General features: G+C 36.7%; 1 protein-coding gene across 5 annotated transcripts; it reads right to left on the bottom strand.

The window, feature by feature from the left end:
• Positions 1 to 476: 476 nt before the first annotated feature.
• On the bottom strand, positions 477 to 23,200 carry LOC311279797 (poly(rC)-binding protein 3). Of its 5 annotated transcripts, none has more exons than XM_084391532.1 (14): positions 22,660 to 23,200; positions 21,036 to 21,114; positions 20,172 to 20,292; positions 18,449 to 18,472; positions 18,290 to 18,322; positions 16,999 to 17,115; positions 15,974 to 16,105; positions 13,908 to 14,036; positions 13,463 to 13,552; positions 11,881 to 11,922; positions 10,374 to 10,449; positions 9,452 to 9,504; positions 8,551 to 8,720; positions 477 to 3,379 (listed from the first exon to the last, which is right to left on the bottom strand). In XM_084391532.1, exons 3-14 carry the CDS (start codon positions 20,253 to 20,255, stop codon positions 3,346 to 3,348), a joined length of 984 nt encoding a protein of 327 aa, XP_084247658.1. In that variant the 5' UTR covers positions 20,256 to 20,292; positions 21,036 to 21,114; positions 22,660 to 23,200; the 3' UTR covers positions 477 to 3,345. The 5 variants fall into 5 exon arrangements, with proteins under 5 accessions (XP_084247658.1, XP_084247657.1, XP_084247656.1 ...); XM_084391531.1 differs by having other exon boundaries at positions 21,036 to 21,096; positions 22,660 to 22,883; XM_084391530.1 differs by lacking the exon at positions 477 to 3,379 and adding an exon at positions 5,373 to 6,651 and having other exon boundaries at positions 21,036 to 21,096; positions 22,660 to 22,883.
• Between the last annotated feature and the right edge of the window lie 2,156 nt (positions 23,201 to 25,356).

Genomic DNA, 25,356 nt, shown 5'->3' on the forward strand with positions numbered 1-25,356 from the left:
CTAGTTTTTATATGAATGAGATCAAATTTGTTAAACTGTATAACCATAACTCTACCCTATACAAACCTGTTGATTATCAGTACATTGAAAGCTCTGTTTGATTTAAAGCATGACTTTCAAATAGTCAGTTCTCAACATGTTGATACTGTTGTTTTTGCATAAATCTGATTATAATGACAGCAGACTAACCCATAAATGTTTATTTTATTACTGATTTTTTTTTATTTATTTTTTTTATAAGCTTTGTCAGATTTTCTTTACCATTCAAAAATTTGGAGACAGTAAGATTATTTTTTTTGGAAAGAATACTTTTATTCAGTAAAGGATCATGGATCATGTGACTGAAGACTGAAAATTCAGATTTGCCATCACAGGAATAAATTCCATTTTAAAGTACATTCAAATAGAAAACAGTTATTTTAAATTGTAATATTATTTTACATTTTTTTGTTTTTTTTATTGCATTTTTTATCAAATAAAATCAACCTTAGCATAAGGGATTTCTGAGTCGGACCCCCAACTCTTAAACACTACTGTATCTAATTTCAGGACAAATCTTTTTACATTCTTTCAATAAAACAACAACACCATTTTATATATGAATTGTTTTTCCAAATGAGAACGTCCCCAGATGTCCCCAAAAGGACACTGTCAGATTTAGCCAACTTCTGGGGACAATTTTGAAACACGCACACATAAACACAGAACGACAGTGGTGCTTGAGGCCAGATGATTACGTCCTTTTAAAGAAATGCTCTTCATATCCAGCACAGGCCTGCATTAATATAATTGATTATTCAGGGTCAGTCGAAGCCATTTCCACCATCTACTTTTGATGGGGTGAGAGGCGAAAATCATTAATTCAACATTAACAAAGAGGCAGGGATAGATATCCACAACATTACATTTCACAACAGAGCACACGCTGTTGGCACCACGACCCCCTCCATACAGAGGAGAGGAGGTCCACTTCTGACACCACATTTCCATGGCCATTAAGAATTGATCCACTCCAAACCTGTATTTAGCATGCAGACGTGATTCAGATCTTCAAGCAGACAGGGTTAAGGTCAAATTCTTACGGCTCGGCAAAACGTCTTAGTGTGAGAGTGTTTTTCTAAAAGCGGAAGTTATTTTATTAATGTTGAATGGGGCCTCTGCTCCCTGAGAACAGGACAAGGGCTCTACGTGCAGTGAGTGACAGCGTGCTAATGGTTCACTCAGACCACATGCATGATTGAGCAACCTGCAGGGAAACCTGTCCCAGCAGAACCTTTGAAAAGGTAGTATCTAAAACAAGGGTGACAAAAAGTTCATTCTGATTTTTGCCTGACAAAGTTTGTTGTCTAGAACCAACTGAGACTCTGAAGACATTTCTGCTAAAGGGTAAAAAAGTTCAGACAAACTATTAAAGTTGGAGTAGGCAATTTCAGAGAGGCTAGCAATAGCAAGCTAGCTTCGAAAGCTAAGATCCCAGAGCGTCTCCAAAGCCACGCCACCGTCAAAATACATGATCTCACACACAGCAAAGCGTCACGTGAGACAGCGTTAAACTACATCATGTGTCAAAGCACATAACATTACAATAATAATGAATATAAACAACTTAAAGAGCACTGACCTGTACAATGTGACTGCTGCAGATTCATTTCGCCGTCGATAGTGTCGCCATTGAAATGCATAAATCCAAGCAAGTATACAACTCAGAGCACTACACCACTCGGTTACGACATGGCGTGAACGCAGCATAAGCTCATTGTTTTGGTTCAGGAGGAACTGTAAAAGGTGGTTGCCGTTTGTCATTGGCAGTGTCCGAAATCACATACTCTCTTGAGTAGGTACTTATTTTGAAAAAGTAATTACTTCACGACTGCTAAAAAAGTATGTTCTATATAGTTTGAATGTGTGGAATATGAATGTAATTCATACATACTACATACGCCATGTTGTCATTATCACGTGACCTACCAGCGTCAGTTGCGTCGCTTCACTGCCATTCATAAATCCTCTCCCATGGCTTCATGGGATAGTAAAGTGTCTGTCGTAAGCACACTTCAGAATCTCACTGGAAGTAGTAGGTGAGATACTTTTTGCCTACTCTTTTATGGACATACTTCTTTTGTCACATCTTTTGTAGGGAAGTATGCGTTTTCGGAGGCAGCCTACAACTCTGCATGGAGCCCTGTGGAACCGCTGATGGCGTATGATGTCTGCGCGAGAAATACATAAGTTGACAGGTAGAACATCCTATCATTTAGACGAACATTTTTTGGTCCTGAGAACAGTTTCAACCAACAGTATAAAGTGTTTTTAAAAACATTGTCTCACCTTAGCTTTAATATTCATAGAGGCCTTTCTTCTACGGGAGGAAACTGTGTCAAAGAACCCTAGAAAGAAGTCTGTCGTGAAACATCCAAGACAAAGGTAAAACATGTCATAATGCATTCATATGTCTTAGGAAATTATTAGCGCATGTAGAAGATCATGACATGAGAAAACATGTAGTGTTTCTGATGCATTGTTGGTTCATGCATTATCACCAGTTCCTATGGGCATGATATGTTCTGGGGCTGACTGAGATGAATAGCATTCAGCCTGTCACAGTGTCTGTTCTCCAGTAAACCAGTGAGTGCTGATGACATTTACAAAAAAGCAAACATCCACCAGAAACAAATGGTTGATAAGCAGGACAAAATAAGCTCTCCAAAAGACAAACATGAATCACATACAGGGCATGAAAACAGCTTTCCCCATGAGGGAATGTACTTCCAGGTTCTTAGAGACCAGCGCACTTTTACCAGAATAACCCTGTTTTAAGCACTGCATGTATTATTGAAAGACTCACGGCAGCAGATATGCATCAGCACCATGAAAACTATTTTCTTTTACCTTTTAACTTCAATCACAACAGGTCAGGCACTGAAATGCAAGGAAATAGGGAATTAAAAAAGTATCATTTCATTAAAAGTTTTATAAATGCAATGCCAAGGCATTTTCTTTGAAGAAAAGTCATCTTTGGATATAAAATTAAACCAAAAGAGTGTGAGTACTATTAAAAAGCTGTTGTTTAATTAACGTCAAATGTCAAAAGCACATTGATTTGTCATACTTTAACAGTAAAATGTGTACAGAATTTCAAGCAATCTAAAATCAAACACAAATACATGTCACATTGAATGGTTGAAACTACAGTAACAGCGCATCTGTTTAATACATAGTTTTCAAGTTAGAAAACAATTTACATCATGTAGCCAGGATTTCTTGAGTAGTGTCTGAGTCCATAAGAGTCCACTATGTCTTTAGGGTAATCCAATCAGAGATTAATGTTTAGCTGTAAATGTTGCACTACAGCCTCAGACTTGCTATCACTGAGGACAGCCTAGGAGGAAAACACACAATCATACAGAACAACAGATCAAATTATTGTTAAAAACAGTTGTACATCTGATAATTAGCCCTGCTGGGCATAAGAAGCATATAATCTGCTGTCACAGTTTCATAGTGTCATTGTTTATCTTAGCTTAGAGAAAAATAACACCTTTTAGTAGATATTGCTTTACATTTAACACAAAGTATAGGTTTTACTAGGGCTTTTCAAACTGGTGTCCAGGGAGTTGCAAGGGAGCGCTATGGGGGTTCAAAGAAAATTAGAGAGAAAAAAACAAACAAAAAGATATAAAATGCATACACTACCGTTCAAATGTTTCTGGGTTTTTTTTTTTTCTTACGTTTTTGAAAGAAGTCTCTTGTGCTTATCCAGACTGCATTCATTTGATCAAAAATACAGTAAAAGCAGTGATACTGTGAAATATCCCAATTTAAAATAACTTTTCTATTTTATTATGTTGTAAAATATAATTTAATGTAATGTTCTGTGATTTTCAGCATCATTAATCCAGTCTTCAGTGCCACATTATCCTTCAGAAATCATTCTAATATGATGATTTGCTGCTCAAAAAACATGTCTTATTAGTGTTGATAACAGTTGTGCTGCTTAATACTTTTGTGAAAAATTTTACACTTTTTTTAATCAGGATTCTTTGATGACAGCATTTATTTGAAATGGAAATCTTTTGTAATATTATAAAGTCTTTAGTGTCACTTTTGATAAATTTAATGCATCCTTGCTGAATAAAAGTATTAATTTCTTTAAAAAAAGGCATACTGACCCCAAATGTTTGAACAGTTACTGTCAACGTGTACATGTTATAATTAAGATGTTCAATATTTTTAATGGCCCTTATTATACTTATTGCAACAATATTCATTGTGAAAATCGGTAACACTTTACTTGAAGGGGTGTGCATAAGACTGACATGACACCGTCATAATCATGACATGACATGAGGAGGTTTTATGCATGTTTATGACAACTGTCATTAAGTGTCATTCGCATTTTTAATGCAAATATGACATTGTGTGAGATGTCTTTGTTATGGCAACTTGACATTACTAAGACAACACAACCTGTCATAAATATGTCATAAACATGACATAGCGGATTAATTATCAAACTTAAGAAACCACTTAGCTTTATCGGTTAACATTTCATTAAACTGTCATGTGGTTGGTTTTGACATTGGCTGTCATGAAACCCATTAAGCTAAGTGGTTTCTTAAGTTTGATAATTAATCTGCTATGTCATGTTTATGACATATTTATGACAATTTATGTTGTCTTGGTAATGTCAAGTTGTCATGACAAAGACACTGACAGGTTATGATGTATTGGTTTATGTCAAGTTGTCATAACAAAGACATCTCAAACAATGTCATATTTGCATTAAAAATGTCATAATTGAGCGAATGACACTTAATGACAGTTGTCATAAACATGCATAAGACCTCCTTCATATTTATGACATCTGCCATGTCATGATTATGAAGGTGTCATGTCAGTCTTATGCACACCCCTTCAAGTAAAGTGTTACCCCTTTTGATGTGAATATTTTCCAGATATTATTTGAAATAGTTTGTTTTGTCATTAATTCAGTGGCAATATAAAAACCAATTATTTAATTTTGAAAACAATATATCACATTTTTTCCCACACAGTATAAATAGGTTTTCAATACATGAAAATATAGAGCTGCTAAATATATTAATTCAATCATATCAGGGGGTCCATGGTATTAATAGGACCCATTGTCCCCCCTCTGACGCCCTGCTGTGCCTTTGTTTTACTGTAATTTTCTCTGCAGTGTTAATAAAAAGTTTTTTTTACAAAAAAGTATATTGATGTATGTTTTGACAATGTTATAGTAGGTTACGGTCAGAATAACATCATCAGTATGAGAGGCAGAGCATCACACCCTCTTATAAATTACTATTGCATTGCGATACAATAACAATGATGACAGCCATTCTAATCAGCACATTTCAGATCGCTTTAAGATATATTTATCTAAGAAACACACACGCACAACACCGTGAGCTGCATAGTACCAATAAATCAAGTTCTTGTTGGCTTTGGCTTTTCTTAAAAAAAATGTAATAAAAAAATAAAAAACAGGAGCAGTGTCAGATAAATTATATGGAGCGAGATGGATATCTCAAAAACTTCAGAATGAAACGGCAAACAAAATGGAAGACAAAATGAGGAGCGATTCATCTTGCCATGCACTCACCATTCCTAGTTTGTGAAATATTGCACAGAGACATTAAAGAGGTTATATTATGCCCTTTTACAAAGTCTTGATTTTGTTTTTGGGGTCTACTAGATTCTGTTTTCATGCTTGAATGTTCAAAAAAGTCATTATTTTTCAAATATTTCACATTGTTGCAGCACCTTATTTCCCAGTCTGTCAGTAACGCTCTGTTTAGTTCCTGTCTCTATGAAGCCCCTCCTTCCGAAAAGCACGATGTGCTCTGATTGGTTGACTGAACCCGTGTGTTGCGATTGGTCAACCACTTTGAGTGTGTTTCAGGAAATGTCACGCCCCTTACCATAACCACGAGTTTCAACACACTACTAACGTAACTCAACCAGGCCTATGGCTTGGGTGGGAATTATTTAAATGAGGAATATTTAGATGTGTTTGTTCCTGGAAGAACGTTCAAAACTACAATCAAGGCTTTTCAGGGAGTTCAAAAACAGTGTGCACTGATATGGAGAATAACTCCTTATGGAGTGACTTTGCAGACCAAACATCAACATTACAGATTAAAGAGAGTTGAAAATGTAAAAAAAAAGAAAAAGAAGGGGCAGTGAGAGACACTCTCAATCTACTTGATATTAATGAACGAATAACAAACAGATACAACATAAATGGTGAGATAATAGACCATAGCCGCTCAGTATGGGGCAAACTTCTGCCGATCAGATTTTTTGATGCCGGATGAGGTGGGGATCTTTGCGGTGTAGGGGGTGAGGCCGGCCGGGAGGCCTGCGGAGGCGGCCGCGTGCACTGCCAGCAGGGGGACGCTTTTCATGCCAAACAGGCTGGAAACAGGCAATGCGTAGTGGGCACTGGGGAGGGAGGACATGGACGAGGGGGAGTGGACATTAATAGAGGAGGGAGCAGCCAGCATGGCCATGGAAGAGGGTGTGGAGGCGGAGGAGCTGGACTGGGGGAAGCCCAGGCTGAGGTCGATAGGTGTGCTGGAAGAGGAGGACGATGCAGCCTGGATGCTCAGTTTAGCCATCTCTAAACTGCAAACACACATTCAGATCCACGCAAACAAGGAGGGACGTGAGGACAAGTGTGTGGTTAATTGAGGGGTTACGGGTGCACACAAGAGGAGAGAGTGACATGGGACGGGGGTGAGAGAAATAGAGAAAAGAATAATCAATTTAGGGAATGTTATGTGTTACAAGAAGGAATAATAATAAGGGTTTAACATGCCTGGATGAGAATTAATAAAGGAGTGCCAAATGGGTGAGATGAAACAGACCACATGACTGCTGTCTACAACCTACATATTACACCATTATGTAAAATAGATTGTGGGAAAAGAATAGTTCATCCAAAAATGTACGTTTTGTCATTGTGTTTACTCACCCTCATGACTTACTTTCTTCTGTCAAACACAAAAGGAGAAATGTTGTAGAATGTACTGGCTGCTCTTATTTTGACCATATAATGAAGCGAATGGGGACTTGGGTTGTCGAGATTCACAATGAAAGGATATACCGTACACTATATTCCTGTGTATTCCTATAAGTCTTCTGAATCATATAGTTAATGTGAGGAAAATGCCAAAATTTAAGTTGTTATTCTTCTCCTCCACTGTAGCTCTCAAATTAAATATGATGGCAGATGTTACATTTGGCATTAATGCATTTGGTCATGAAACTAATTAGAAACAACTGATGTGATGCGTTGAAAGCCACACTTTTTGATTTTAATAAGGGTTTAATTGAATAACGTTTTACTTCACACAGAGCTTTCTAATGGCTTCAGAAGTTTTGGAATATACACTACTGTAAAACATATTTTTGAAGGAAGTCTCGTAGCATTTATTTGATCAAAGATACAGTAAAAACAGTAATACTATGAAATAATTAAATAAAAGGTGTTTAATTCCTGTGGTAGCAAAGCTAAATTTTCAATTAGGTAAACACTTCAAAATAGCCCAAAGGCTCTAACAATGAAAGAGAACCACCAATTGCAAGATAAAACCACAAAGTGGCAAACGTTTCAGTCCTAGTTAACTATAGGCATTGGGAAAGGTCACATGTGACTGAAACGTTTGTCACTTCTTCATTAAAGCAGTCCTTTTGTTTTGCAATTGGTGGTTCCCCTTCATTGTTAGAGTGTGTGGGCTTTTTTTGAAGTGTCCTTAATTGGAGTTTTTGATCTATACATCTCATTTGGACAATTTATAAGGCACAGTGAGGTCCTGACATTTCTAAAGCTGAATTTTCAGCAGCCATTACTCCAGGCTTCAGTGTCACATGATCTTTCAGAAATCATTCTCTGCTGATTTGCTGCTCATGAAACATTTCTTCTTCTTCTTCTTCTTCTTCTTCTTCTTCTTCTTCTTCTTCTTCTTCTTCTTCTTCTTCTTCTTCTTCTTCTTCTTCTTCTTCTTCTTCTTCTTCTTCTTCTTCTTCTTCTTCTTCTTCTTCTTCTTCTTCTTCTTCTTCTTCTTCTTCTTCTTCTTATTATTATTATTATTATTATTATCAATGTCAAAAACAGTTGTGCTGCTTAATATTGTGGTGTACACCATGATACTTTTTGCAGGATTCTTTAATGCATAGAAAGTTCAAAAGAACTAGAATGTTTTGTAACATTATAAATGTATTTACTGCCACTTTTGGTCAATGCAATGCATCCTCGCTGAAAAGTATTCATTTCTTTCATAAAAAATTATATAATGAGTTGGGTTTTTTTGTGTGTGTGTCTTTTTTTGTGTTTTTTAGACATAATCATTCTGAACTGTCACAGTATGGAAAAGTGAAGATTCTTCAATAATTCTTTTGTGTTCCACAGAAGAAGAAAAAAAACAGCATACGGATTTGGAATGAAATGAGGGTGAGTAAATGATAACAGAATTTCATTTTGACTGAGCTATCCGTTAAAATTGTGAGAGGGAAAGGTCTCACCTTGCACTGATGAGGTACTGAGCCACACTGATGTTGGCTGGAGAGCCTGTGATGGTGACGTGGCGCACTGCCGAACCGTCTGTGGCTCCGGCAATTTTGATCTGGGCACCAGACATCTGGCGAATCTCATTGATCTTACTGCCCTGTCTGCCAATGATACAGCCTATGAGCTGAGAGACAGAGAGACAGACGGGTGAGGGGCAAACAACATCTGGACATTAAAAGACTGGAGGCTGATAGTGAACCTCTAGGACATGGAAGTTGTTTTTCTCTACTATATGGCATGCCTTGAATTTTACTAAATAAATTCTACAATAACAGATACTTTAATCAGCGTAACAATGTGTCATGGGACAGCATGATAGTAAAGCATACATTTTTATTTTTGTTTTAATGGCCCCATTTGAAAACCTAAGATTCACTTGCAACTGAATGAAAGTCTTTGCAATAAAAACAAAATATCAAACCAAGTGGCTTGTATTTTAATGTAAGAACACCAAAAAAGGTGTCAAGTGAAATATTTTAGTATACTAAAATGATTTTTTTTTTTTTTTTTTAATGAAATAAATGCGGCCCTGGTGAGCATAAGAGACTTCTTTCAAAAACATTAATACATCTTTAAAATTGTATTATTAAATATAAAAAATAAAAAAATTGCAAACATAAATACCCTTGATTAGGTAATTGCAAATATGGCATCATTTATAATTCTAATGTATTAATAATTTGAACATATATTTTAGATAATGCAATGATATTCAAACAATTGAAGTGAGACTCAAGTGTCCAAATACTTTTTGGGGCCACTGTACACAACGATAACTGCAACATGAACTGCAACAAACATTATGCCTCAAGTTAAGTGTATTATTTTATCCTAAATCTAGATCACATAACTTACATCGTTGGGTATGCTCAGCTCATGAGAACTGGTTGCAAAGGAGGCCTCCAGACCTATGCAGGGAAATGGGAAGGTAAGCAAAAGACAACCTAATGGCTGACCAAAAATTTGATTTAGAAAATGTTTATTTTAACATTGCTACACTGCCACTGAGACTGCTCAAATCAAATCGCAAAATATCACATTAAAATTACACAATGTATAAAAGCATTAATGCTGCTTCAGTACATGAGTCATGAATGAATTTCTGGTAAATTCATGCTTGCCTGGGATTCAAAAGCACCCATAAAAGCTTTTCCAGAAAGCGCACATTATCGGAAACGTCTATGGAGAGGCTGTTTCTCTTCAACTCCCTATTTCCATAGTAGTAATTATGGGCTGGCACTTGCAATGTGTGGACTCTGTTTGTCATGATAAATGTGGGCTGCTGTGAGAGTGGGCTTCAGGTTTGCTTAGGAAAATGCTGGCGGTTTGAACAGGTCAGGGGTATTGTGGAGGTATGGAGTGACATGAGGGGGGAAGAATGTTAAATGTTCATGATGAGTTCACATATAAGGAGAAAGAGGGGTGACACATATGCATCACATAGCCGTCATGATGCTGTCGTAGATTCCTTTGACAGCTCAAAGCAGCCATCAACGGCTGGCATCCGAACACAGACTAACTAGAGCTATCAGGACTGGTTAGTGGTCGTATCATGGCACGGCATGTGCGGCATTGTGCTGGAAGTGTTATGATATTTTTTTGCCTTACCACAAAATGGCTTCGCCCTCATTTTCTTCAGAGTGGAAAAGTAGAACATGCGGTGGTCAGACATGACAGACGAAAGAGCGGAGAGGGAAAGAGACAGATCGAGAGAAAGACAGGCAGAGAGACAGACAAAGGGAGAGACAGACTTCCCTGGGGAGCTTTGGGTACGTACCAGGGAAGGTGGGGTTGCTCTGCCCAAGGGAGGTAAGGGGGATATGCTGCATAGCCAACTGGTGAAGCTTGGTCAACTGCGGGGGCAGGAAGGGAGGTTAGAACTAGCCAATCAAAATGGAATTATTTCAGAGGACACTCACATCTACAGACAGAACAGCACCCATATCAAGTCTCAAAATTGGATTAGTTATCAGGTCCCCCTCTGGACTTACCGTCCACCCCTCCAAATAATGTGATCGAAAAACCTGATTTGCATTTCCTGAAGGGAATTCAAGTGTTTGCAAGGTAGGAAAAGGATTGTGTTAAAGTGTGAGGTACGTTTAGGCTCTGCAGTCGTCATGACACGCGTCTGGTTTTCTGCCAGCTGTCTGTGAGAATCAACAGACAATGTGACACCGGCTTTGCAGTTTAGAGGTGGTGTTACATGATGTGTTACATACATTCAGGACCAATCACAAATCAGATTGCAAATAGATGAAAGAAAAGAAGACCGATCACAATTGGTTTTGCAAATATTATGATTACGTTATCACCGTTGGTTATATTTTTATTGCCAAACAAGTCAAGTAAATTTTACAAAACTAAAAATATATAACACACCTGAAATGATCTTCTAAACAAAGTCTCAATGATCTGGAAGTCTGTATTTTATGGTTTGTACCTGCAACTTTACTGTATATCTCACATTGACTTTATACCTCACAATTGCTACTTTATATCACAGTGTGATTATATCCCACAATATGACATTTTATCTTACAATTGTGACAACTTTACTGTTTATCTTGCATTGATTTGAAATCTTGCAATTGCATCTTTATAATTCACAATGTGACTGTATCTTACAATTGCAACTTTTTTTAACTAACTGCAACTTTACTGTATATCTCGCATTGACTTTAAGTCTCGTAATTGTACCTTTACTGTATGTCACAATTTGACTATATATCGCATTGTTACTTTATATCTCACAATTGCAACTTGAATTGAGACTGGAAATGTTCTTCCACAGAATGGAGTTTGTATGGTGAATAGTTTGACCTGAATTGATTGCAGAAGATTACTTCTTAGCTTTAGGGATTTAAAACAAACCCTAACTAGTTAGAAATTAGTAACTGTTTAGGGTTTTATCAATACAGTGCTGCTTTGCAACCATTGTAATTACAGCATTTTATGTGAGTGTTTCATTAAACACATATTGTTTACTTGTGTCTTAACCAAGGATATGAAACCGATTTTCGAGTAACCGATTTTAGTGATGCCAAATAAAAGGTCGTAGACAGAGAGCATCTTCGTTCCTTATGCCTCTGATATCCTCGCTCGAAGGAAGGCGGTGGAGGCTCCAGTGTGACCAGAGGGACAGGGATATTGGCACTTAGGTGTGTGTGAGGAATGCAGTGGTAGAAATGTGGTTGTGTCAGGGGTGGGATGTGGCTCGGGCATTGCAGTGATGTTGTGAAGTGTGCTGTGAATGATACTGATCAGACAGTGGGACTAACACTCACGTCTTGGGGTGGAATGGCAAACTGTCCTGGAATAGCAAATGCCTGTGAAACAGATAACACATTTAGGTTAGTGCAAATAATAACAGCCAATTTGCTCCTTGGTCATTAGTCACAGTTGACATGCTATGCCCATGGAGCACTTGCTGTCTATTTGATGCATATTTAATTAAAAACCTAGAAAACCTTTGTGAAAATCAAAAGTGTAAATCAGAATTCAAATAAAATAGTGTTTAAAGGCCAATTCACACTGCGCCGACAGAAGCCGACAGATGCGACAGACACTTTGCCGGGTTTTGTTGGATCAGTGCGTTATCCCTGTCGGCGTCTGTCGGCGCTCATTTTTGCCGACTGAACATGTTGAATCGGCATTTGTTGGGTTGTGAAATGCCTGAGAAGTACTGTAATCTTGTGATTGTCTGTGTTAGTTGGCGCAGTGTGAATTGGCCTTAAAAAGTATCACAGGTTGATATTACGAGCACATTTTTGTAAAATGACTAATAATTGGATTTTCCATGGTTTGCCAGGTTAGTGGCTTCAAATCTTGTTGAGACACTTACAGTAGTAGTATGTATTAGTTATCCACAAGCAAACCTATTTTGCTGTGTAAAATAATCAGTAAGTTTTGATCATCAAGTCTACACAGGTTTCTGTATAACCATTTGGGGAGACTGCTGATCCATATTGTCACTTTTTTAGATGATGTTTTAATAGTTGCAATAACAAAATTTCACATAAATTCACCCCTAAAGAATACGTAAAACAAACAGTGGTTGGTTGCTTTGTTCATTTTACAGTGGGCAGCTCTTGGCCAGAATAAGCTGCAAAGTGGACCAGACTTTACACCACAAATCAAGGCATGTCCATGTGAGACTTCTTTGTCATTAACATATTTAAGAGTGCCAGGTGGAATTATGACTAAACTATGTTAAATTCTTCCTAATGTAACCACAAGGGGGCATCACATGAACATCCCATGCTATCACCAGATGTAGCAAAAAATAAATACAGAACTTAACTGCTTCTTAGCATTTTAATCCTCCAGACAAATGGAGCTTGTAGCTGACATGATTTTTCATTATACAGACAACTAGCCTTTGCAATCCTCACCTCAGTCAAACTAAATGTCATGATCACTCAAATGAACAACAGAAGCCCTTTGGATGACATACCAAGAGGAGATGTCAAAAATAAAGGGTCAGAGTTAGTATTAATTAGTATTTTTCACAAGATCTGAATAGAAGAGAATACTGATGAATGAATTGTTTAGTCCAGCTATATACAGCTGTGTTTACAAAGATTAGTCACAAGCTTACCAATTCAAACACCTACAGATCTGAATTAATGATTAAAAGTCAGTCTGATCTGCATGTTCAAGAGCACTTGGAAAGGTCCAATGGCCCCATTGGTGACTGTATTACTGATTGCATCTGTGGGTTAGATTTATTCTGCCAGCTGATGTCGCAAAATAATTAGAGTAAATATCCACACTCAGAGTGTCCCACTGGCACTGGGGAACTATGAAACATTACTGCTTGTGAAGTGTTGTTTCGATTCTATGGTTTCTGATGGATGGAGAACTCACCGGCGCAGCGTGTGTTTGCGACAACACTGTGTGGCTGCCACCTACGGAGGGTTTAGGTCGGTATGGAATGGTGGCTCCTTTAGGTGGCGACTAAATAAGGGAGATAAACAGTCAGGACAAAAGCAAAGGCGTTTAGTCAGTATGTTTCTAGAACTCTGTTGTTAAGCCTCACTGGATTTCACTGTTCAAAGCCCAAAGTTAATGCGGGCCAGGGAAAAGCCTGCAAAACAAAGGCATCCAAGGTTGGATTCTGGGAACTAATGAAGCAAGCAGGGACATTTAACATGTAGGCTAGTGCATGCGCTCAAAGCGAATGCAAATGAAGTGTGAAGGTGAAAAAGACCTGGAGAAGATTCCCCCACCTCTGAAATAACATTTAGGCACAAGGCAAATCTTGCATAATAGCACAGATTTTCAATTAAAAGATGGATGCACTTTCACAAACCTCCAGCATGATGGTGCAGATGTGTTTCACACACTGTGTGATGGCGTGGGGGGTTCCTGAGATGGTCACGGCTCTCTCAGTCGAGTCAGGCAGTAGGTCTCCTGCGACCTGGACCTGGGCACCTGTGCTCTGACACACAGCAACACTTCTGGTCAACACATGCTGGACAGGTTGATTAGAAAAGCCACAAATGGCATCATTCATATTTCTTAAAATAGTGACAGTTAAAAGGAGAAGGTCATTATCCGCCCCACATCTGCGGTTCTGGGTCACCATTGGAATAAGTTAGAATTATTTATAATCTTCCAATATGTTATCTTTAAGTCCATTGCGATGTATAAAACAATCAGCCTAGCAACAAAACTAGCACTGCAATGATATTAAAGTAACATTACTTATGAAAATCTTTTGTGGTTATTTTGACTACTCCATTGGGTTTTGTATTATAAATAGTGCGAGTTGTGTGTTCACACTGCAAATTCACTTTAGATACCTGGAGAATGCATGAATTAACCGGAAAAAGAAAGTGTGGAATGTTGGACAGTGAGTCATTTGGGACACAACTACAAGATGGCACCAGTTGCGTTTGTATGAAACGAGAGATGCTGTGCATCCAAAACTGCATTACTACATTTAAAGAGGAATTAACTTTGCGACAGTTTGTTCAGTGAACAGTATGTTCCATATATAATACATTTCACAAATAATAACAAAGAAATGGCAAGTAACACGTAAATGTTAACCTTTGAAGTAGAAATACTGAAATAGTATTTTCTAGTAAAATGTACTCCAATAGTCTACTAAATTTTGTGGTCCATTGAAGTCACTTTAAAACCAAGAAGCTTTCTTTTGGTAAACGCAGTGAATCCATGTGAACGACTTCAACCCATCGCAAAAAATTTGAGGTGAAAGTTTTCACCTGCATGCGAAATTCACGATCGTAAGGATTCATATTGAAATTATGTGATTTTGCCCGTCAAGATTTATGACATACTGTATATTACTAATTCCACATGCTGTTTTTCGCCTACTATATACTAGGCATATTCAAACAGTCCGCAGTGTTATACCAGAGAAAGTAGTGTCGATAATATACAGCATTTTCATAGACACTAGGGAGTATTAAGAAAATATCATGATGTTATTAACCAATCACATTAGATTGTTCCAGAGAGTTGTGATATGGATATTTTTGTAATATGGGATGTTGATATGGATGAGTGAATTTCTTATTTTGTTTGGTGAGTAGCATTTTAAACTACAGTGTTCATATTGCACATATTAAAACAGTTGCAATAGGACTACTAATGATCAATTATAATTTTTCATAATGTAAGTTCTCGGCATTGAGGAGGTTTACAAATTTTGATTGCTTTCCAAAGCCACTTGCAAAAAAAGTGTGCTATACAGTCCCTTTTGGTATTACAGCTATTCTCATGACTGACATTGTTATCGTCTGGCCAGTTATTTAGGTCAAGCTATTTGGATACTGTATATAAATGTGAGTCTATTTAGGCCTTGGTGGGCCGTCCTGTCCTAGACATTCATAGCAACTGGGAATAAAAGCAGCCAGTTCACCCCTCACAGCCCTCAGCAGTGAGGACAGCTATATTTATTCAATGTGATCCACCAGCCGAATAAAAAAACAAAGCCTTCAAGCAAAAGCCACTGTCCTCATGTCAATTTCAGCAGCTAAATGACAACAAATGGTTGGGCTTGTGAGATGGATCGCTTTGTTTTCCATCAACGAAAGCCATGAATAGATAAGTTTGAGGAAAAGTGAGGGAGTTCACGAGTTTAGGAAATTACAGCTCAGGGGTGCAGCCGTCTCATAACGTGGATTTAGCGGAAGCCTGAGCCGAGCGGCCCCCTGTGCTCAGGAATAAAAAGTTCTGTCTTGATGAGGACAATCAATCATGCTGATGTTAAGTGTTTCTGCCTGCCGCTGAGGCAACGGAAACTAATTGTTTAACGGATCATTCGGTGCATCATCTGGGAGCCGCTGTGACCTGCATTACAAACCCTGTGCCTTTGCAAACAATTAAACTTCTACCTAGAATTTCTACCTCTCTGATCTCTTTGATCTTCGAGCCTCCTTTGCCGATGAGTGAACCGCACTGACTGGCAGGGAAGACGAGGCGCAGTGTCACAGGAGGCCTGCTTGTCACGGTGCTGTTTATCATGGATGCAAGGATATCCTGAAAGAGACCCATATATATCAGAAAGCAGCTCGATTCAGCTCCTGTCAAGTCATTGTGTCCTTTTTTTAATAAAAACAAGTTTATAAGACGATTTTCAGGGATACGTGCTGACAGTGTTTGAAATGAAAGCTCTACACACAAAGTATTGACAGGATTTTACAAGATTTGTTTTTTTACAATAAAAACTGCATTTAGATGAGATCAATGCATTTGCTGTGCCGTAGCAATGTAAAAAAAATAACCATATCAAGCTGCATTGTGGGACAAAAGCGTAAATAGTTGTAAGTCAGTATTACAGTAATTAGTGTTCCCCTTGGCTGGGACCTAATTTACTTTTAATTCATTTAATTAAAAGCCTGTGTAATAGTGTTACAGAACACAATTGGTTGCGCTGTGCAACATGGAGAAAATAAAGCAAGTGACTGACTCATAATTCAGATCATAACTTCAACATTTAACGATTAAGGCAGGATTTTTAATATGATCTCTCTGCATTTAAAACTCATTAACAGTCAATCAACAAATATAATCACTAAAATAAACAAGAACAACGGTATAATAAACCATCAAATAGTACAAAAAAGGCCACCGCATAATTTATGGCATATTACTATGGAAATCACACTATTAAAGTTAGTATCTAAATATCAAGTTCACTGTAATTCTGACACAGACAATTGTGATTCAATTGCATAATACTTCTATATCATTCACATCTACAGTAATCAGTTGTACAACCACTTCTGTCAAATTAATGGGAAAGTATAGCAAATAGTAGCTAGGAATATATTGTAAGCCCACATAGATATTTTTACTCTATACTAAAATCTAAATTAATCAAATCACCCATGGCATTATTGGCTCATTACTGCTGGAAAAAATCCGCCTACCTCCTCAAACTTCTCTGCAATCATGGCGAAGGCTTTGAAGATGACCTCAGACGGTCCAGTGATGGTGACAATGCGCTCTGGACTGGAACCGTCTGATATATTAATCCGGGCTCCACTCTGAATCCACAGAGAAAAGCAGAGTTTTTGTGCTGCATCACATTTAATTGATCAATCTGGCCTCTGGGCTGACAATTGCACCCTCTCCCAGTTAAATACCATATCATGCAGATAATAAGATGAGTTTGCTCAAACTGAAAATTATCCCATTTTTCTGCTGTCTAATTTTTTAAATACACGTGGCCACCCAAATGAGTTACTTTTAATCTTTATACAGCTATTCAGCATTAATAGTGTGAACTGCAGAAATATAGTTAGTAACGTAATCTATTACATTACACATTTTAGGTAATGTAATCTGACTACTTTTGGATTACTTTTGGATTACTTTTGACCTAACTCATTTATCACAGTGAATTGAATAGGATAATATGTGCCATATTGATATAAAAATAAGAAGAGAAAGAAAATATAATCCAGTCTTTATCAACAACATGAAGTGCATTAAACATTACATTAGTCAGGGTTTCCCAGACTGGGGTTTGTGAATTTAATGAAAAGCTAATAAATAATTCATAAAAATGTGAAATTAAAATAATTAATTTTAAAATAATCAAAATTATATTAACAATGTGTTTGAAAGAAAAATGCGTTCCAAAGATATGGCAATACATGGTTAAATGACTTGCTGAGTAATAATTAAAATGATAATTAATGTGTTTGTCAGGAGTTGATTTGATATGCAATGTCGATATGCTTTGTGGCCTCTCAATTTTCCGTGTAATTATACCTGACTAGTGGCTGGTCTGTCTGTGTAATTACACAAAACTAGAAGACTTTCTGAATGTATGTTCTTTTTTAGAAAGGACCATTTAAAACATGAGAAGAAGATAAATTATGAATGGAGAATCAATATGATGAATGATTCACTGCCATTGTGTGAATATGTAATTATGTAATCAATAAACAGTAACTGTAGTCTGATTATGAGTACCGGTATTATAATCTAATTATAAGTACTAAATAACTATAGTGTAGTAATAATAGTCATTTTTGGAATCTGATTGTGTAATCCAGATTATCCCAGCACTAATAGGTAACTATAGGTAATAAGAAAAACATCAGTTTTAAAAACTTTAATATGGAAAATATAAAATTATGTTTTGATATTCAAGAATAAATGAAAAAAGATTAGTCTTATTTAATCATGCATGAAGATCACTGAAGCACTTACCTCCTCTCTCATTTTTTTGACAGTCTCTCCTTTCTAAAAACCAAACAAGGGAAAAATCATTTAAAAAATGTAATTATGTCAGAATGTGTATATTAAGATTAGAGTGTAAGCCATATTAAACACAATAAGAACAGTTCTTTGAGACTGAAAATTGTTTACCTTTCCAATGATACTTCCAACTTCCTAGAAACACACACAAAACAAACAAATAAAAAACGTGGTTAATCTAAATGATTGCATGGTAAACTGTAGAACTACTGGATTATAGTGTTTCATCTGTCTTCTTAAAGGGTTTTCATATTCTACACTATATATACTATCAAAAGTTTGGAAAAAATAAGATTTTTTAATGCTTTTGAAATAAATTTATTATGCTCACCAAGGATGCATATACTGATAAAAAAATACAGTAAAAACAGTAATATTGTAAACTACTGTTTTCTATTTTAATATATTTTAAAATGTGATTTATTCCTATGATGGCAAAGCTGAATTTTTAGCATCATTACTCCAGTCTTCAGTGTCACATGATCCTTCAGAAATGTGTCGCTCAAGAAACATTTCTATTATCAATGATGAAAACAGTTGCTTAATATATATATATTTTTTATAAACTGATCATTTTCAAAGGATTCTTTGAAAGTTCAAAAGAACAGTATCTTTTGTAGCAGTATTTCATAACATTATAAATGTCTTTACTGTCACTTTTGATCAATTTAATGCGTGTCGCGACTGGGCTGAGGAAGAAGACGAGATTACGGGCAGCAGATCTAAATGCAGCGTAACTTTATTCAATAAAACAAAAGATTAGACCAGATTAGATTAGAGAACACGAAGAGTAAACGTAACAGTGTGCTATGGCATTTGCGCACGAAGGTACCTTACGAAACAGTTTAATGATCTACAGCAAAATAGAGCGAGCTTTGGTGAAAACTAAACAAATATTACATTACTACAGTAGTAATTTCTCACTAGAAATGACATCAGAAGTGGAAAACGTTGGTCAAAAACATTCATTTGCACACAAACTGACCAGCAACTTTCAGATGCCGTCTTTCTTTTTCTAGCTCAACTGTCACAGAATGGAAAGCACAGGATTGTGGGATATCAAAAGCAGTGAAGGATACATCTATTCTGCCTTCAAAAATCCATCAGGAATTGATGGAATGCATCCTCCGACGGCAGCATTTTTAAGTTTATACTGCATCTATACTGAAACAGGTGTGTGTAATCATTGAATGAGCAACCATGACAACAGAAGAAACATAAGAAAGGAAACACAGGAAATGATGATAGCAAACTAAAAGCCCTTGAAACTGAAACAGAAAAAACAACAGATCGTGACAGCATCCTTGCTGAATAAAAATATTAATTTCTTTAAAAAAAAAAAGTATACCCAAAACTTTTGAATGGAATTAAGGAGTATCAAAATATTAAGTTTTTCAACATTGATAATAAGAAACATTTCTTGAGCCCTACTGACAATTCAGCTTTGCCATCACTAAAATAGAATAGTTATTTTAAATTGTCATTAAAAAATTCACAATATTTCTGTTTTGCTTTCAAAAGCATTCAAAAATAGCAATTATTCCAAACCTTTAACAGGTAGATGTTCATAAGCAGGAATATTGTGACTTAATTTCTTTTCATAAGAAAAGATGATTGCGTAAATGCCACTTTTATGCTGCCCATACTATTTCTGAATATGTCGTCTAAAATAACATTTTAGAATCAATTATATAGACGATCTGTAATCTAAAATGTCACCTATAATTCTAAATCTTTCTCAGGTACTGTATTTATTGCTCGACTGGATGCGCTTGCAAAACACAAGGCTGAAAGCAAACAATTACAGCTCGTGAGGATTGGAGACGCTTCTTACCTTTCCATGCATTAGCAGGCGGATGGTGAGGGTGACATTTAGCCCCCCCTCCGATACTCCTCCCTCCTTCTCATTCATATTCATTCTTCTCTTGGGTCTAGATGCTTCAAACAGACTGTCTCTGTGCACACAAACAGACAAATTTACCCATTCAGTCAGAGCAGATATGAAATGAATTTCAGTGCACAAACATTTCAGCCTTGAAAACTCATAATTCTCTCCCGTTAACCGTCTCAGCTGTAAATGTCTATTCAGTCGTGTGTTCGTTTTGTTTAGCTGTAGGTACCTGTTGTTGTGCTCTGACATTAAAGTTGGGTGTTATTTTCCTTTTGGACTCGGGTGGGCGAGGACCTGCCTCTAACGTCTCTAATGGTTCTGCTTTAATAGAAGTGGTGTGACCGTGTTTGATAAGACTCAAAAGAGCCACTTGTGTCTTTCTAGGCCTGTGGATCAAGTGACGTTTGCGTGACCATGTCTAACAAGGCCCATTAATTCATCAGTGAGGGAACACAATGTCGCCTGTTCCCAAATTCCGCACATCTCCGAGCACTTTATAACAGAGCTTTTTACCATCTACGTCTAAATCGATTCTAAGCCAGATGAGATCACAGAGAACATTCATGGGTGAAACTAAAAAATGAGTCAGCATTAGATCAGAGGAAGTGTTCGTGGATTGTTTTAAATTTCCCTTTAATGAGGCCTTATTCATTCCTTATATTCCTCTAATGAGGCCCTGCAGCTATATGACAAATAATTGAATGCATTTTCTTTATTTATCAGATCTATTATTCCAATTGAGTCCCGATGCTTTCGTTTGTTAGCCCTCGTTGAAAACTACTGCTTTTGAAATGTTTTCAGACTTACATAAGCTGTTAAATGGAACGTGGTCCCTCTTTCCATGACACTCCAGCAGCAGAGGAACTTGCTAAAGAGATGTGAACAGCTGAATAGATTAAAAGAGAAAGACATGTTACATGTAAAGATTTATATTGTTAAAAATCTTTTTAACTTTTTATTCATCAATGAATACTGAAAAAGTATGGCAGGTTCCGAAAAAAATATTAAGCAGCACAACTGGTTCTTACATTGATAATAACTGAGCATCAAATCAGCATTTTAGAATGATTTCTGAAGAATCATGTGACACCGAAGACTGGGCAATGCCTGACGAAAATTCAGCTTTGCATCACAGAAATAAATTACATTTTAAAGTATACCAAAATAGAAAACCATAATTTCACAGTATTACTGTTTTTTACTTCTGTGAAATATCAAAACCAATAAAAGGGTTATTTGTTCAATTATGGTTATGTAAGTATTCTCAAAGACTGAGAATTCAATTCCCAGTCATGAACAAGACTAAATGAGTTAATATAAAATAAGGTGTCTGAATCTAATACATTTTTAAAAAGTCGGTTCTTTTGTGTGGCTAATAGTTCTGTGCGGTTTCATCAGGTAAATGCATAAAACATGCTACCATCCTGTCTAATCCTCTAGGCCCGGATTTGTTTGGCTAATGCTAAGTCCCATTTGACCCATTTCTGTCTTTCCAAAGCTTGTCAACAGGCATCTGAAAACATTCTGCCGTCATATAGCATGGCACTAATAAGCTCCAACATAGATCTCACACATGCTGTTTTTCACATGTCAAATGTGTTTATGAATCAGGAATTAAAATAATTTATGCCACTGGCATTGAAATGTTGATGTACAATTTTTTTGGGGGGAAATTGGTGACTCAGATTAGTGTTCAAAAAAGATCAGTCTGTTTTAAATACGTAATTCCAATGGCTAAGCCTTTGTTATTTGTGAACAGTGTTTTATGTTATATTACGTTTAACGCCAAACTAAGAGTATGTTACAAGACAACAATGTACTAAAACGGATACGTTTTTCATTTGAGTTTTTGCGTACAGACGACAACGCTGTTAAAAAATCCCTGTTTACATTGATACACAAAAACGACTAAAACACGGAAACGATAACGTTATTGCACTTTGAAACCTGTTTTCAAAAGTTCGCATTTTAAGGCCCCCAAACTGCCATTGTTATGTAAATTAACGATTAAAACGAATTAAAAAGTTTAGTGTAAACAGACACTAAATTTTATTTTAAAAAACTAATCTTTAACTAAATCTATCAATGAATATGTCCATTCAACAACAATAATATGTAATATTACTGCCCAAATTTAGAACAGTATTTTTGAAAAATTATGTTTGTATTTATTAACATTAAAATCATTTATAATTAGTGATATACTATATTATATGAAAAACAACTCAGCGTTAGGCTATAGAATATCGTATAATATGTATATATAGACAAAATATACATAAAGTGTATATATAGGTAAACAACAGTTTTCCCTTAGTCAAAGATGTACAAGAACACTGTTGTTGCCAGAAAAGCATTAACACGCCTGTTTGTTTCTTTTGGAAGTCCCTGCGTGTGATGAGCAGCTTTGGGTTGAAGTTAGCAAACTGACCTGAAAGTGATGGAGGTTGAGACGGCGCAAAGATGCCAGTTACACTCTTCACCAGCTCTTCTTACCCTGTCAATCCAGGATGAGTTAACGTTTGCGGATCCAGAGTGTGTATGATTCCCTTAGTTCGGAGTTGCCCTCCTTTGTTGTCAGTTGTATTCAGAGAATGGACAGATGGCCTTGTGCCCGTACCTCTGGTCGACTGAGACTAGCTTTACTGTTCCCCCCCCCCCTCTGGCTTAGCCTCTGATAAGCCTTTAGACCAGGCTACGTGAGCCCAGAGACTCTTTCAGTACTTAATACTTACGTAGTTGATGCCACAGCACCTTCATCCCGAGAATGGATGGTCCCGGTAGTATTAAGGAATCCCAAGAAGAACAGAAGGCAACAGGTTTTCCATACTTTGGTACAGCTGCAATACAGACAGCTGACCTCGTCAGGGAATATATTCACAGGAAAAAGACAGAAATGTCTAATTGTGTGTCCCATGAGACTCATCTTGAAATACATTGTCCATTTTGGTAAGACAATATGCTTGGACAATGAAATTTGAAGGACACAGAGAAAGAAGAATATGCCCAAAATGCTTAGCCGACACCCCCAATCAACATAAGCATCTCCAAATTGACTGTGTCACATCATTACGGACCGAAAGACACAAAGTCTCTGTGGCCGGATTCCCATCCCCCACACCAAGCATCTACTCCTGCTAATGAGGCCAAAGTCCTGTGAAAACAATGTGGGCCTTTAACAGAAAAAGATGCACTCTGCTCGCCAGCAGAATTTCAAAGTGAATGAATTAGTGGAGCAGAAGTGGCATATTTAATCACTGCCTGCTGTCTGGGATGGAAATGAACAATGGTCTCTGTGGATCTCCTTTCCCTCTCTGCATATGTGTTGATAAATAGTGTAAAATCAAGTTCTAAAACTGTGTTACATGACGGTGTTGTTATCGTTAAAGGGATCAGGACATAGATTTTTTTTAAATTATGTTCCTTGAGGTTCTTTTATAATGTTAATACGTTTTTTTTTTTGCACAAAAAACAAATCTACGTTTTCAACCTTCATTCTGACCATCTGTCTGAAAAGATACGTTTTTAAACGAAGTGGCTCCTTAGAGGCTTGTCAGTAAATGGCCACTGTTATGATTGGCTAACGTCATTACATGGGAAACAGTATCAACGTCCACTCGCTATTGCACGCGAGTAAGTGTTTTGAAAACATTATCCATATAAAACCGTCATTTACAGACAAAGCATTATGAAATCATTTACTTACGGTTTCTGATGCAGCTGCTGTCAGATCCAATCCAGTTGGCTGCTTTATCTTTCAACTAAAGTTTCTTAGCGAACTCTCCTCGTTTACAAAACAAAATGCTCCGAACAAACATATAATCCTCTGACGCGAACCAGGACACCCTTAAATTTAAGCCATCCACTGTGGTTTCCAACTCTGGGAACTTTCTGAATACAGCATTCAGTTGCTTATTGGCTGATATTTGCCTACACTGGATTTAAAGCAAATAGAACCCATTATAATCACGTTATCAACGTGTTTATATCAATCATTATAATCAACGTTCGCTCTTCTATTTGTCCTGTTATCGACAGACGCAAGTGCGTGGAGTGTGTCAGAAGCTGATGGCGCATCTGTATACTGTATCCAGTGTAGACAGCTGCAGTGATTATAATGGGTTCTATTTGCTTTAAATCCAGTGTAGGCAAATATCAGCCAATAAGCAACTGAATGCTATTAGCAGGGCCAATGCATGATGTGTGTGTGTGTCTTGCTCTGGAGGCAGTTATATGCAAATGTATTTGCCTGTGTGACATCACAGATCCTGCAATATCGAAACGAGCCATTTTTGGTGCTTGATTAAATAAATGCTTTGTTTATAAGGAGGAGGACGTTTTAAGCTATGAAACTTGCAGGTACAAAGACCTCTTATATGTCAAAAGATCAAGGCATGTCATGTCATGTCTCCTTTAACTAAAAGTAAAACCAAAACTAAAACTATTAACAAACATTTTTGTTCATTTAAATAAAGCTGAAATCAAATCAAATAAAACTTAAACTAAACAAAATTAGAAATGTTGCATTAACTGAAATAAGTTGACGTTGTACTAAAATTACAATACCTTTGCACAATTGCACTCTATCCATAAATCCCAAAATTGCTAATAGAACTGTTGTTATATTACAACATAAAGTGAATTGAGTGTGACTGTTTATCTATTTTTATACTTAAAACCCCCTGTAACATGTATTACTATGTCTTCTCTGGATCTTTTATTAGCTGCCGTAATTTTACTGGTCTCACAGGTCTCATTCTGAGTAGCCTATACATTATCAAAACTATTGTGACCTGAATTTAATCAAAGCCTAAAAACAGAAAAATAACATTTATGTTACAACAGATCACAAGATTTACCATGGTAATAATAAAAACATGTAGAGACCATAGTTCGTAAAAGGGAAATGTAGTTTTTTCCAAATTTGGTTGGTAAGATTATTATTTTATTTTTTTTATGTTTTTGAAAGAAGTACAAACCAAGTAATTTTGTGAAATGTATTCCTGTGATTGTAAAGCTGAATTTTCAGAATCATTTCTCCAGTCTTCAGTGTCACATGATGAGACTTAAGAAATCATTTGAATATGCTGATTTGCTGCTCAAGAAACATTTCTTATTATCAACGGTG

This window comes from Rutilus rutilus (assembly GCF_951802725.1).
Source record: "Rutilus rutilus genome assembly, chromosome: 20".
In the NCBI taxonomy this organism is placed as follows: Eukaryota; Metazoa; Chordata; class Actinopteri; order Cypriniformes; family Leuciscidae; genus Rutilus; species Rutilus rutilus.